The following is a 12,713-nucleotide window of genomic DNA, read 5'->3' on the forward strand; positions in this document are numbered from 1 at the left end:
TAGGATACCGATCTAACAGGTCATAGTAGGATAACAAAAGCAGATAACAATCCAAAGGGCCAACCTTGGTGCCTTAGACCCTTGAGTATAGTGAGGATAACTCACCTGGCACTACTAAATTCCCGTGGATGAAACTCTAGCTGCTGGTTGACAGATTCCCGAACAGCCAACATCAAACAACACCCAATTACTAATTGGGTTCCAAGCCTAAGGTCCAACTCACACTCCAAATGCCAAAAGTCAAGTAATAGGCCAAAGCCCAACATATGGCGCAATTTTCCAAATTGGGCCCAAACCTTTACATAGTCATAATTAAAGGCCCAACTACTTAGTCCAGTCCAAACATTTGGCATTTCCAATGGCCCAATATCATATAATCATCAAGGCCCAAACTATGGCTCATCTACGACCCAGTTTTCCAAATTGGGCCCAAACCATCATATGGGTCTTACCCTAAAGCCCATTAAATTATTCTAGTCCATATGCTTGTTCTTGGATGGCCCACTAAAAATTAAATTACCAAAGCCCAAAAGAAAGGCACAATTCAAGGCCCAAGTGAGATTAGGGTTTTCACATGAAATGATGATTAGGGTTAATTGTTTCTTACTTAACCCATTAGGGAGTTAATCCATTAAGTCCAATATTGCCTTAGGTTAATTTTCCAATGATTATTAATTAATATTTTAACTCTACTAAATAATTCCCGTGCGTTTCCTACCCAATACTAGCCCATTAGTCAATTGGTTGGGCTTTTAGATCACTTTGGACCTCATTGGGCCCATTAGGGGCTTATTGGGTCAATTACGGTTTCCTTGGGCCCATTAGGGCCTCATTGGGCCAATTAGGGTTTCATGCATCCCAAACGAATCAAACACAACAGGGCAAAGCACACCGCCACCCGACACGGCGACCGGTGGCGGCAACCACCACCTCACAGTGGTAGTTTGAGTTTCTTTTCATTATTCTACATTGTTGTTACATTTTACAATGCCTTATACCAAAATAAATACACACACACTAAGTAGATTAACACACACACAACCACCTTGTGGTGGCCGGCGGTGGTGCATAGCGGCGGCCACCACCTCATGGTGGTGATGGTGGTTGTTCTCGTGAGTTTCGGCCAATGAAAACTCATACAACACGTTCTTCTATTTGCTAAACAAACCCAGCGACCCACCTAGTGGCGTATTGTGGCGGTAGTGACACAAAAATGCGGCTAATGGCAGTGTTGACGGCAGCACGGTAGCGGCTGACGACGGCAGCCACCGTGTTCAGTGGTCATGGTGGATTGTCTTGGGTTTTTCTAACCAAGCGAACGCCCATAAGCACGTCGCGATTAATCAGCAATCCTCACAACCCAAGTTCATTCGCGAACATCAGTCGCTTCGGGTGGTAAACGAAAACCGTGGCAGCAGCAGCGGCAAGGGTATGATAGCAAAATAAATGGAGAAAAGACACGGTGCTATGGTTCCTTCCGAGTGCAGCAGTAGTGGCAATACAACGAACGTCTGGCCATTTTCATTTCGAGTCATCGACGGCAACTAGAAGGCGACGTGCAAACGACGGGTCAACATGGTAGTGAGGTGACGGCGTTCACACCTCCAAACGGTCTTTAGCGGTTCTCTCTTGAGCATCCACCACGTCCGGCAGCAAGATGGACACAAAATGGTCTTCTGGTGACTTGGGACTTCGACCGATCGGAAAGACAAAAGGGAGTCGGAGTGGTAACGTCAGCTGGAGAATGGAGGAAGGACCTGGTGGCTGCAATGCTACTAGGGTTAGGGGTTTGGACGTGTCTCTCAACTGTTAAATACCGGTTCACGTAACTACACCCCATAATGACAACAATGGCCCCTCCCTCTATTAAGCTTTTTAATTTCAATCCTTAATTTACCCTTTAAACCCTTGTTCCCATAATTCTTTTCAATATAAGTCCAACAGTTACAAAACAACCCCTCCTCTACAAATTGTTCCCAATTAAGATCCATAAATTACCATTTCTACCCTGGCTTTGAGAATCCTTCTCGGAATAAGTCTGATATTTACTCTTTAACCCTCGAAAATCAAAAGTGTATCATTTGGCACCCCGAAACCAACACCCCCACTAATCATTATTTCACTTTGGACAATAATAATATAAAATAATAATAGAATTACTTCTCGGGGTCCCGGGTTTATTATTGACATATTCTATTTTAAACGGGATGTTACTAGTTATGAGTATAGTACATCGAGCAATGAATAATAAGAGGAAGAAGAAGAAGAAGAAGAGGAAGAAGATGTTGACTAGATGTTTTTGTTTCTGTATAAAAGGATGGTTACATTGTATCATTTTTTGTTTTTCCATGCAAATTGGTAAATTTGATGTTATATATTAGTGTCCTTCATGAGAGTTAAATAAAATGAAATTTTATCATTTTTTTGGTACATTGAAAGCATTTAATAAAAGGGGGTATGTGTTTTTGAGATATTCGTATGTACAATATTTTCATTAAATATCAAATTAAGTAATTGTTTATGATGTAATCCAATTTTTTACGTTGAAATGCTAAAAAATTATTCAAGATAACATAATAATATATAATAGCAAATCTTTGTTCTTTCATAGTATTAAATACATATAGAATACAATAAAACAAACAAAATATATTACCAATTCAAAAACATATCATTCAAACCATATCTTACCAATTCCATTGAGCATATTAATAACTCATCCATAGAATAAGAAAATTAATTAAGCATATAATATCCCAACAAAGAAACAAACCAAAGACACCATTATGAACTTGATGATTCCACGAGTTTTATTGTCGGTGTAAATTTCCATACCTAAATATCTATGAAATTGAACTACTCATTATCAATGTTGCTATGGAATATAATTTCGTAACAAATGTTGTCACAAATTAGCTAGGCTTTTTGTTGCATAGCAAAACAAGCAAACGTAATCAAATTCTATACCAGAATTCCCTAGGAAATACCTACGAATGATACTTCCATAGCAAAACAACTATGGAATTGGTTTCCATCACAATGTTTGTTGCATAGTTACCATGCTTTAGTTTCATGGCAGCAGTACAACGGAAAATGATTTCGTTACAGATTTCGTTGGAAAATTGCTACGAATTTTTTCCCATAGAAATATCGATAGCATAATACCAACGGATATGGAGTCGGTAGCATTTTCCCTAGCAAGTCCCATTATCGCTACCGGAAATAAATTTCATAGACAATGTTGTAGCAACCTTGCTATGAAACGACATTCCATAACACGATTCATTGCAGATTAATAACGAAAATATGTTTCATAGCGACCTTCCTTAACAAAATCATGTTTTTCTTGTAATGCTTTTTATTTGTGTCACGGATTCTCCAAGTGACCTTTAGTGGCATTTTTAGGGTTTTTAGTGACACATTTTATGTGTCAGTATATGACATATTTTTTATAGTGTACCGTCGTCGGAATTGGCTTATAATAAAACTTTTTTTTTTGTCGAAAATTAGGCCAGACGACCCTTTGACAACCCTTTGACAAGGACATGTCGTCTACATTGGTGGCTCTGTACCGATGACATCCATCCCGACGACATTTTCCACTTTTACAGACGGGCTATCCCGATGACTTTATACAGACGACAAAATCGTCGGTATAGGTTTTTCAGACGACAGGTCGTCTGGATAGTTGCCGAAAATATCGTCGGTATACGCCTCATTCCTTGAGGTGCATGATTAAAAAATGAATAAATGTTTATGTGATTGAGAAGTCGAAGAAGGTGTTGATATCGTTCTTGTGAGATATTTGGTGCGTGAAGATTTAGTTCTTGCAAGCTGAACAACATATTTAAGTTCATCTTTCTTTGTTTTAGTGCAATCCAATTATTTGTGGTTGTCTTCTTTTTATTTTGTTAATTTTTTTTGGAAAGATTAGCAATCATGGTCATTTATAAATAAACAATTATCTATTAACCAATTTCGGTGATTGAAATACGGATTGGCCTAAAAAAATGTGCAAACCATCAAGATTTTTGCAAGGCAGTGGCTTGTAAAAATTGTGGCTATTTGGGGGTTTTCTTATTAAATTTTAGTTATTTGTTTTGAAATTTTTGTATGAAATTATGGCCATTTTTAAATACAAAATTATCCCGTAACCAATATCGGTGACTGAATTACATTTATTTAGGGTGGATTGTGGAAGATTCTAATAAAATGGGGGCTGACGTGTACATTTGAATGACATGGAGCTGCGGACGAAAGTCCTAATTTCAAAGGGGTAGTTCATGTAATTCTTGCTACATAATTAGGAAACAAATTCGAATTCCTTAATCTTGATAAACCTTAGCTGCGATAACCTATCTAAACTTGTGGAAATCGTTAGTATTATAAATGGAAATAAAGCTGTGGTGGGATAATTTGAATCCTACTACAATACTAAATAAAGTTGATGCATATATATACATATATACATCCGAAAATCGAAACTCCCTCGTAAAGAATTTCTGGAAAACTTGCAACCGTTGCAATTAATGGATTCTTCAAGAAGAGGCAACAATGGCGGACAACGTCCAAGTGGCAATCGGGAGTGGAACCAGCATACAAGGTTTAACAACATGCAGCGTCAGAGAGGCTTTCGTAGGGGTTTTGTGAATCGTTCAACCTCTCCACATGTTTCAAATTCTTTTATGCCTCCACAAATGCATGTGCCAATTCGCCCTTTTGGCAACAATTTCATGTACCCTGGTAAGCTTTTTATTATTAGGGTGTGAATCAATTTTGTTGAGTTGGGTTCAAGTTGATATGTTTAATTAAACATATTAGAAAATTGTTAATTCAACTCTACATGGTGAATTCAACAGATTATAAATTTCTAATCAAATAAGTTTTGATAAACGGGTTAGATTTTCTAACCCATCTCAACTTATTTTTCACACGGACTTGTTAAATAAATAATTCATTTGTATTTCATAATATGAAAATACATCTAGTTAAATTAGTTACAAGTTGTACAAAGTTAGAAAAAAGAAATCCAACAGCAAATACAAATTAGGTTGATGTATTTAATTTTTACAACCCTTTTTTTGCTTTATTTCTATGATGCATTTTATGTACATGCAGATTTGACGACTTATGTTCAAGGTTCAACTCCTTCTCCATCGCTGATTACACCGATGCAATTGCCATTGTGGTTTCCTGTTCAAGATCAAGATTTGCATGAAAAGATTGTGAAACAAATTGATTACTATTTCAGGTTCTTTATAATCTTTCATATCTAAAACTTTTGTGGTGGTTTATAATTAGTTCAAAACAATTAACATCTTATATATTTCCCTTTGTTGCAGTGATGAGAATTTGGTTAAAGATTTATACTTGCGACAAAACATGGACGAACAAGGCTGGGTTCATGTCAATTTAATAGCAAGCTTCAAGAAAGTAAGTATTATATACAAGATGCATAAATTGATGCATACACTTTTTTTGAAGCTTATGAGATTCAAACTTGGGTAAACTCCATTTTAATTAAAGTGTTTCATATAAAGTGATCACCATCATGCCACGTTGATATTGGTCCCTTCATACACTCTCTTTTTTATGCTGCATTTGATATCAATTAATTTTCGTGTTTTATTGCAGGTTTTATGTTTAACTGACAATGTTAAGCTAATTCTTGATGTAATGCGGGCATCAAGAGGTGTGGAAGTGCGGGTATGCATTAGTCTTTTTCAAGTCCATCAAACATGTGCTAATTCATAAAAATATTAAATTCTATATAACTATGTTATGGGACTTTATACGAAAATTCATTTTGTAGGGTGAGAAGATGAGGAAGCGAAATGATTGGATGAAATGGATTATCCCAAGTTCCATCAATGTTGAAAGCTTTTATGGTAATTCGGTATCGAATCGCAACATGGTGGAGGCGTCCATGGTTTTCAGGGGGCAACGATGGCTCAAGTGAATCTCGGGTTCAAATGAGAATAATGATGGAACAGATGGTTTATAAGTAACAGATTACTGTTTTTTTTAATAAACGAGAAGATCTCGATGATGAATTATGCGGGGATATCATGAATTTCTATGGCATATTGAAATTATGTTTTGAGATGTTCATTTAAAACATAAAAACGTGAAAAAAATACTAAAAATAGTAACAGAGAAAAAGGCGAAAAGAAAAAAAAAAAGAATAAGACTTGAAACATAGAAAATAATAGATTTAGTTTTAACTTTGGAGAATGGTTGCTTGGATGTTATGACTTTTTTTTTGGACCTATGAAAATTATTAGATACAATTTTGTTTCTTTCTTGTGATTGTTTGTTTTTTATAAGTTGGTTGGTGGTTTTATAAGGAGTTGTTTGCTTTTAATTTAATTAATAATGAAATTTATGGGTTAGACACTATAGATATGGTTGTTTGTTTTTGTTATCTTAATCAACAGACAATGATTTAAATGATTTCCAAACCAAAATCCAGTAATGCCTTTCAAAAATTATGAATATATGTGCATAGTTGGTCGAATATATGCCAAAATAATTCCAAAAACTGGCATATTAACATGAAATAAAGAGAATTTAACACAAAGAAACAAAAAAAGATTAGCATATAACCAAATTTAAATCTCACTGTATATATAGGTAATATCTTCATTATCCATTTTTGTATCAAGCAAATCAAGCATTACTAGGCATTTCAATGATCTTTCCATTCTTTTGCACGAAGCAGTGATTGTTAAATTCCGCACCATGATCACAATGGAATGATTTAATTAATTCTCTTTAATTAACGATTGCGCTTCTAACTAACGGTATTAGCTATTGTATTCACATCTTGAGGTTGCGGTTTCAAGTCTTGTCTCAGACAGATGATTTAGGAGTAGTTTACTATTAGATTAGATTAGTTGTTAAAAAATATCTTTAATTAGTATTGGACATAAGCTTGAAAGTGGAGAAATCTTGCAAATGTGTCAGATTTATTGCATAAGCAATACACCCACAAGAAATAAGAGTAATGATCTAAATACATATAATAATTTATACCATCTACACTGATAATTGATAATAAGGGAAGTCCAAAGATTAGACTATGCAGTACTAAACATTGAAGAAACATGTGTATTTAAACTATCAAAAGCTAAATGAATGTGTTTTCAAGATGACAAGCATGGCAAGACAAACTAACATCGCTTTTATTACATTATATAAAACAACTAATTGAAAAAGAATCAAGTACATGAGGACATGCCAATCATTGATTCCATAAAGACCCAGTGGTGGAAAAGAGAGCAACATGAGATCGAGATTGAGTCGCCATATAGGTCACATGAGCTTTCATATCGAATGAGGATCTGGCGAGTACAAAAATCCATCAATGAATATCAAAAATCATCAAATTCAGTAGTAACCTTATTATCTTTGGGTTTGTCCAACATGGGTGACAGGCATGGATAAACCAAGGTTGTTAAGATCGAGATCCTACCTAGGATCGTTTTTGTATTTGCAAGATCGGGATCGGGATCCTAAGATCCCACAAATAAAAGATAATGTGACAACCGGCAACCTTCTGGCCAAGTCAAAGTTAAGTCAAGAGCAAAAAGTCAATCTGGTCAGCTCAACTAGTGTTATGTGTTAGGGATTTCTTTATGTTTATTTATGTACAACTATAAATCTTAATGTAAAGTAACGCTTGAAGGTCCCAAATGTTCAAAAGGTAACACCCTAATTTTATTTGGGGAAGTAACAACTCTAGAAAGTACTATTAACTACCCTTCGGGGGTGTATAACACTCAAAATGGAACGTAACTATGAAGAAAAAACATTAATAAAGGCTCCCGACAAAGTCTCTCTCAATCTCTCCCACTATATCTCACTCTCTCCCAAATCTCTCCAAGTATGAGAAATCTCTCCAATTATGTGAAATCTCTCCAAGAATATGAAATCTCTCCCAAATCTTTCCAAGTATGTGAAATCTCTCCCAAATCTCTCCAAGTATGTGAAATTTCTCCCAAATCTCTCTAAGTATGTGAAATCTCTCCCAAATCTCTCCAAGTATGTGGAATCTCTCCCAAATCTCTTTACGTACCTTCCTCAGTGAAAAATAGCCCAAAACCGGAGGAGAGAACACAAAAGGACCCTCTTGGTCCGGAAACATCTTGGTCCGGAATGCCTTCTAAGGAACCAAGAGGAGTCACATCTTCGGAACCCCCCTTGCTCCTGATCTCGCATACTTCGGAAGACCTAGCCTCGCCTCGGTTCGGAAGCACCTGGTCGGTCCGGACCACTGACTCCGCCTCCTGAATTCCGAATTTCGCTTGTGACTCTGAAATTTGCGAGATTTAGCCCGAAACTCCTCTGTTTACTTTGGAAATCCGAGAAGATGCTCCGGAAATTGCTTAATGGCTCCGAAATCCTTCCTAAGCCTTCGGACCCTCGCAGAAAATAGCCCCCACTCCGGATTTTCATCATTTTCGGACCTTTTGCTCATTTTAAGACATTTTGATGTCGGAAATCACACCAAACTTGTATTTTTCATATCCTAAGCCCCATAAACCCCTATTTTATGCCAAAATCAATTATTTTAAACATATTTATATAAAATAATACCCAAGACTTTTGATAAGTTTAAAAAACTTAAACTTGAAGATCGATTAGATCTTAAACAGGTAATATAAAGAGTAAACAGCAAGAACACGAAAACAGTAAACAACTCAAGAATGAATCAAACGTGTCGAATGATTTATAAACAACCCTCAGAAGAGCTCGATAAAGAACATCAACTGTAGAGGATTAAAAGGGTTTACAAGAACGATAAAGAAAGAAATCTGTAATGCTATCGTCTTCTATCAATCGTACTCTGGATCGTTAACCTAATATGCATGCAAGCATATTATTATATACTAAACCCTACAGCTCAACGGTTGGACAGGCCCAAACCGGAGTACAAAATATTGGACTATTAACCGAGCCCAAAGACGCAATACATAAACGAATCTGCTACCCAACAATCTCCCCCTTTGCGTCAATTGGAGCGAGATCATTACTTCTTTCTTGGGCCAGCAACAGCAGGAACCTTCTTCTTTACAGTCTGAAACAGACGAGAAATAAGAGCAAGTATCGTCTGTCTGAATCGGATGTACCACTGTATCATATCATCAAAGTATTTGATATCATCCGCTGTATTCTCTTTACACCGATGGATGATCCCAAACACGTGCTCAAGACAAGCAGTGGTATAAAGATGTTTATCCGCTAAGGCAAAGAGACATTTCTGTCCTTCAGCCCTAGTGAACATGACCGAGTTTCGCCTTGGGTCAATCTTTCCCATCTTCATCTGGTTGAGATCACTGGCCGAGCCAAAATGAGAGATCTTCGGTTTCTTCTTGAAGACAGTGGCAATCTCCTGATCCATCAAGGCGACCTCCATGATATAGCATACCAACTTCCTTTTGAGATGGTCTATGATCGGACCATATTCAGCTTCATTCGTAAAGAGGATGTTGTGCATAACGATCCAGTCATGGGGGTTGAGGTTCGGTAGATCTGCTAAGGATATAAGATGTTCGGTTCTTGCAGACCCTCTGATCACCCTGAACCGAACGTTGATGAATCTCCCTTCAGTGTAAGGCTTTAGCACCCGAACGTTAACGATCTTCTGAGCGCTCTAGGTTTGATACTGTGGTTGAGCGGCCTTCAAATAGAATTCGATCAGTTCACGATCAACCTCAGGATGAGGATGAGGAACTTCGGCAACGTTGGTGAAGGCGTGGAAGATAAACGCCTTTCGGGTTAAGGGCATGTCGAACTGCGAGTCGACAGAATTGTAGGAGTCGAAGGAGATCACCGGTTCGAGCCATAGGATGCTCGGAGTATCGATAGCCTCCTTTATCACTCTCTCTCGAGTCCAAGCAGGGAAAAGAGTCTTCCTGCTCTCGAGGAGATCGTGGGCTTCTTTCTTTTTGCGTTCAGCTTCTTCAGCTTCTCGCGCCACACAAATGTTGTCATTATCAGCATTGCGACTATTTTTGCGTTTCAGTAAGTCAGCAATGGTTTCTTGATCATCTTCATCTTCTTCCTCAGCTATCTTCTTTCCTTTATCCTTCACACCCGAACCCGAAGTTTGACCTGTAGGAGGAGGTTCGGTTGTGTGAGCAGCTTTTGAGGAAGGAGGTGGTTGAGATCCGAACTCCTTTTCTCCCCCTTGTTTTGGAGTGTACACGAAACTAGGCAGCCCTTCAGTTTTGCTGAGAAGATCCAGGGCAGGGGCGAGTTTTTCTGCAAGGGTTCGCCTCACAGTGTGGTTCAGAATGGGATCGTGCGCTTCCAGGATGTTAGATATTGCTGAGTGTACATCTGAAACACACGTCCTTATCACCTCCCGTTCGGATCGAAGAGCGTCAAGTTGTTGTTGAGAACTTGAAAGTTGAGCACTCTTGACCTTGAGGGCAGTGGTCTTCCTTGCTAGAGCATCCATCAACGAGTTATCATAAGCAAGATCCTCTTGGAGTTTAGAGATGCGCTCGTCGATAGATGTCCTAAGGGCAGAGTTGTCGTCACTGATTGATTGGCGAAGGGTAGCGATCGACTTCGACTCTGTTGAGACGAACGTGGTCAATTGTTGAACAATCGGTTCCAGCGTTGTCTTGGTTGCATCGGCACTCTCCTATAAGGACTTTAACAGGGAAGAGGCGTCGGAAAATAGTTTATCGAATTTTTCGGTCGCAGCCTCACAAGCTTTCGTCGAGGCGTCAATTGCTGCAGTGGCAGAAGCGACGGAATCATGCTGAGCCCTAGAGAAGGCATCAACAATCTTCTGAATAGTGGCTTCAGAGACAGAGGATTGAGAGTTGGAAGATGAGGCAATAAGCAGGTCAACCTTCTCATGCAGCTCCTTAAGATGTTTCTTTGTGACTGGAGCTTCCTCATCGTCGTCGCTTTGGACCTGAAACGGACTGAAGTAGACCGAATCGAAGGTCATATTTTCCCCTCTAAGGAAAGGGTTATCTCCATCAGAGGCATGACCTGGAGATGTTGGGGGTGGTGAAGCTGGGGGTGTTGTGGTATGAGTAGGTTCAGGTTGAGTGTGAGTGGGGGTAGTTTCGGGTGGTTGTTGAGTATGGGTAGGTTCGGGTGGTGGTTGGGTTTCGGTTGTATGTAGGGGTTCGGTTACAGGTGGTGGTTCGGTTGCATCGGTATGAACCCCCGTATCAGATACGTTGGTTGTAACCTTTGCAGTGGTTGTTGTTGTTTTATCAGTGAAAATGGGTGGTGGTATAGGGAAAGAGGTTGTATGAATTGTGGTAGAGGGGTTTATGGTGGGAATGGAAGTGGGAACTATTTGAGTGGGAGAGGGAATTGGTGAGATATGGATTTCCATGTCTGGTGTAGGTGATCGGGGTGGGATGTTGCCTCTTGGAGGGGTTTCGCCTCTTTGAGAGCCGTCCGAATCCGAACTCTCACCTTCTGATTCACTCGAAGAGGAAGCGATGATGAGCTTTCGCTTCGGTTGAGTCTTTCGCCTCTTTGGCTGCGGGGACTGTGCAGCTTTTGTTGATTTCCTCTTCCTTGGAGAAGGACCTTTAGCCCCTTTGGCCACTTGCTTCCCTTTGTCTGCCTTTTTGCCTCTATGAACAGGCTTATCAGCATCGTGAATGGACTTGAGCATCTTCGGCGTGAGATCCCTCGGTCCAGACTGTTTGAACTCCTTGATAGTCCGGATGATTCTGCTGTCTGCTGGGACATCAGCATACATTGTCTCCGGAATAGAACCAATAAAGGGGAATTTTGATGCATCTGAGACGATAATCTTCGTGGTATGGAAAGTATCGATCGAAGACATCGATGCACCGGCAACAGTGGGGACATCGAACTTATCCATCGCCCACTTAGTGATGACAGTCCAAAACCTTGAATACGACACCTCAGAATGTCGTGATGAAGAAGAGAGGCTTTGGATGAGTTGTTGCCAGAGAACCAACCCATAATCGACGTTGATTCCGTTGTAGACGCCGTACATGATCGATAAGAAGAGTCGACTGGAGCCATCTGATCCTGAGCTCCGTTCTGATAAACCCTTGAAAAGGACAGTGAACATGCCGTTCCACTATGGCGGCAAACATGACTTTTTAAACTTCGCGACGGAGGAGAGCGCCTCCGTGTACCCCATGTTGTAAAACATACTGTAGAGATGGCCAATCGGAATCGTCTCCGGATTAACCCTTGAAGGGTCAGTAGCAAACCCTAGCAATGCGCCAAATCGTTGCTTTGAAATCGAGGCTTTGTGATCAGAAACCTCGAAGAAAACCCTATCGACTGCTTTATCGTAATGTGCAGTCGCATAAACCTGCGATAGGAGCTCCATGGGCACAGATTCCACCCTAGAAAGTGCAGGAGCGATTGGAGAGTACTTCAGGCACTCGATGATCGGAAACATGTAGGAATCGTACGACTGAGGGGTTAAATCGATCACCAAACACTGTTGAGGGCGAATGGGAAGGATGTGTGAAGTAGCGTGAACTGACGATGATTCTACCATTGTTGAAGTTTGGAAGAAGATGATGAACAGTGAGGGTTTCAAGGAGATTTTGCTCTTTTGGGAATTTGGATGCGGTAAAGAGGTAAAAGGGAGATGAGGTTGCCTTTTATAGTGGTTATAAGGAGAGAGAAAAATCTGTTCAAATCTTCTATCGAAATACGAAAGGTTTTCCCAGAATGACAGATGC

At 39.4% G+C, this 12,713-nt stretch overlaps 1 protein-coding gene across 1 annotated transcript; it reads left to right on the top strand.

Annotated features, from left to right (window-relative positions):
* Positions 1 to 4,529: 4,529 nt before the first annotated feature.
* On the top strand, positions 4,530 to 5,959 carry LOC111915427 (la-related protein 1C). Its single transcript, XM_023911083.1, has 5 exons — positions 4,530 to 4,743; positions 5,119 to 5,251; positions 5,343 to 5,433; positions 5,635 to 5,706; positions 5,813 to 5,959. Exons 1-5 carry the CDS (start codon positions 4,530 to 4,532, stop codon positions 5,957 to 5,959), a joined length of 657 nt encoding a protein of 218 aa, XP_023766851.1.
* The last annotated feature ends 6,754 nt before the right edge of the window (positions 5,960 to 12,713 follow it).

The sequence above is a fragment of the Lactuca sativa genome, chromosome 3 (assembly GCF_002870075.4).
Source record: "Lactuca sativa cultivar Salinas chromosome 3, Lsat_Salinas_v11, whole genome shotgun sequence".
In the NCBI taxonomy this organism is placed as follows: domain Eukaryota; kingdom Viridiplantae; phylum Streptophyta; class Magnoliopsida; order Asterales; family Asteraceae; genus Lactuca; species Lactuca sativa.